General features: G+C 45.1%; 1 protein-coding gene across 1 annotated transcript in view; it reads left to right on the forward strand.

The window, feature by feature from the left end:
- The window catches only part of LOC108801720 (tumor necrosis factor receptor superfamily member 27-like), an 11,033-nt gene that overhangs the window by 6,206 nt on the left and 2,509 nt on the right, over window positions 1–2,318 (forward strand). Inside the window, exons 6-7 of the mRNA XM_018573628.1 lie at window positions 86–223; window positions 940–1,433. Coding sequence (XP_018429130.1) covers window positions 86–223; window positions 940–1,433 — 632 coding nt within the window. The remainder of the gene's footprint in view (window positions 1–85; window positions 224–939; window positions 1,434–2,318) is intronic.

The following is a 2,318-nucleotide window of genomic DNA, read 5'->3' on the forward strand; positions in this document are numbered from 1 at the left end:
CCCCCAAAAAAAAAATCAAATCATGTAATAAAACAAAGATTCTGCATAACACATCTGATACTAATTTCTGAATGTCCTTCTCCAGCTTTCCAAAGATCGCAAGCTATTGCGGGCCAGCCAAGAAGATTAGCCAGACAGTTGGAGTCTATGAGCAGCCCCTGTGAGGAGCAGCCAATCCCTTCATTCTGTTTTGGATCCGCAGACACCTCTGGACAAGTGGCAGGTAAGCTGGAATTTATGTTGTGTGATCTATCAAGAGATACTTATAAGTCACCCATAGGCAGAAAATGATGGTACCCATAAGTACCACTCCGCAAGGCTGACCACAGCCAACAGAAAAATATATAATAGTTCCAACCAATCGGTAAAGAAAGGATGGGGTCATTGCATCCATACAGACTTTAATTATTGGCTTTACCATCAACAGTTCCAGTCTGAGTTTTCACAGCTGCTATCTAAGGATTGCTAGAGAGTTGCATCACTGGAGAAGGAGCAATAAATAACTTTTACCAGGTTCTATGTACTGGTAGTGTTAGATGGCATACAAAGAGGAATGGCTTGGGTCAGTTTAAAAAATTGGAGAACCTATACAGTGGTTCAACCGGAGCATAGGTGTGTAAGTCTCCATCTTTGTTGGGGTCTGCATCTCAGCTGTCCAGGGATACGTTATGTAAAGTTACTGGAGCAAGAGGAAAGATTAGGGGGGTCCTCAATCTCCTTCTGCTACTTCACTGTCCAATTAGCGGGCTGGATGATGGAGAGAGGACACCATTGTTTTCCTTATCTGTAGGTGGTGTCATCCATCTGGCAAAGTGGGTGAATCTCAGGACTGAGATTTCTTTGCCAGGTAACACAACTCCTATATATGTATTTTATCTGTGCATGTCTGGAGTCAAGCTTTAAACTATTTAAATGATATTGGTTCTGATTTGATAACAGGACCAGTTGAAGAAGTCCACGTGATTTCCGACGTTGTCTCGCCCAGCCCGTGCCTGGCATCCAGTGCATTACTCCCACCCTCCGTGGAGCTGTGTGCCCTCCCTCCTCCCCTCGCTAAACCCAAGTACAACTGGAGCGTCTCGGAAACCCAACCTTTGATCCGTAACTCGGGCTGCAGCGACTGTTTCTCAGGATGCGGGCCTGCCACCGAATACAGCCAAGGAGCAGCAGAGCCCAGCAAGCAAGCTCACTCCTGTGCTTCGGAGCGCCAGCACTGGTCTCACGCGCCTGTGGAATGCACAGAGCTGGATTTACAGAACTTTTCCTCCGACGAGGGATTCTCCCACACCGGCAGCCAAGATCACGAAGGAGACCACCAGAGGTCTCACGCGGTGACAAAACCCCACAGCTGCTCGTGTGGGACGCAAGATGATCCTTGCACAAAAGCTGCAGAAGAGCCAAGGTCAAGTTGCTGTAGGAATATACCTAACCAGGTACAAGTTCCAGAAAAATAAAATTGTTGTGCCTTTTTCTGATATGTATATTTTAGATCTACTAATGCATTGTAACAAGTTGTGTTCTTAAAGTTTACTTGACCTGTCCACCAAAGTGTATAAAATCCCATTATTCGTAGGGTCTAAGTACAAATATCTGCTGTTGTCTTCAGATAAGCTCCTTCTGACTGTAGATCCTGGACTTGTATGGGTTCTGGTTCTCTTGAATCAAGATTAAGACCTATACCTCCTGCTTCTTAGTGATACCCCATCATCCAACGGTCAAATGCCAAAGCCGCTATAGGCCACTGATGTTCTAGAATTTAAATGGCATAGGTGGGGTTTAACACTCTTTGGTCAGGTGTTAAATCTTGTGCACTGGCTCCAGTAATTTTTCTAACTCTGTAGAGGCCAAGCAGGCCACAGGAGCTCTCACCAGTGTCAAAGATACATTTGGGTGGTCTGTCTTAGCTGCCAGATCTATCCAATAGTATAAAGGAGGAGAACTGGACCCATAGGTAGAGGGTTTGGAGGGGTTTGTCCTACTGCTGCTAAACCTCTGGCTTATATGAGGAGTAGAATTCACTAATAGCAGTCAAGCCAGTCAAGATTTAAGAACTACCGCTTCTCAGCCATGAAAAGGGGACTTTAGAAGCCCCCGAAACACATTGGCTTGCCTTTGTTGACTCCTACGTCCATTCTAGACACTGACCAGTAGCTTGGCGAAAGCTGTCATTTCTTATCTGTGAACAGATTGCCACTGTGGGCCTATATTCAACCCAAGGATTTGACAATACAATAAAGCATTTCTAAACCTAGGATCAAAAATTGAATGTCATGCAGCTTGCCCATCCTTAGATGTGCATACGTACCAAAAATTTATTT

This window comes from Nanorana parkeri, unplaced genomic scaffold (assembly GCF_000935625.1).
Source record: "Nanorana parkeri isolate BGI_ZX_2015 unplaced genomic scaffold, ASM93562v1 scaffold2460, whole genome shotgun sequence".
Lineage (NCBI taxonomy): Eukaryota > Metazoa > Chordata > Amphibia > Anura > Dicroglossidae > Nanorana > Nanorana parkeri.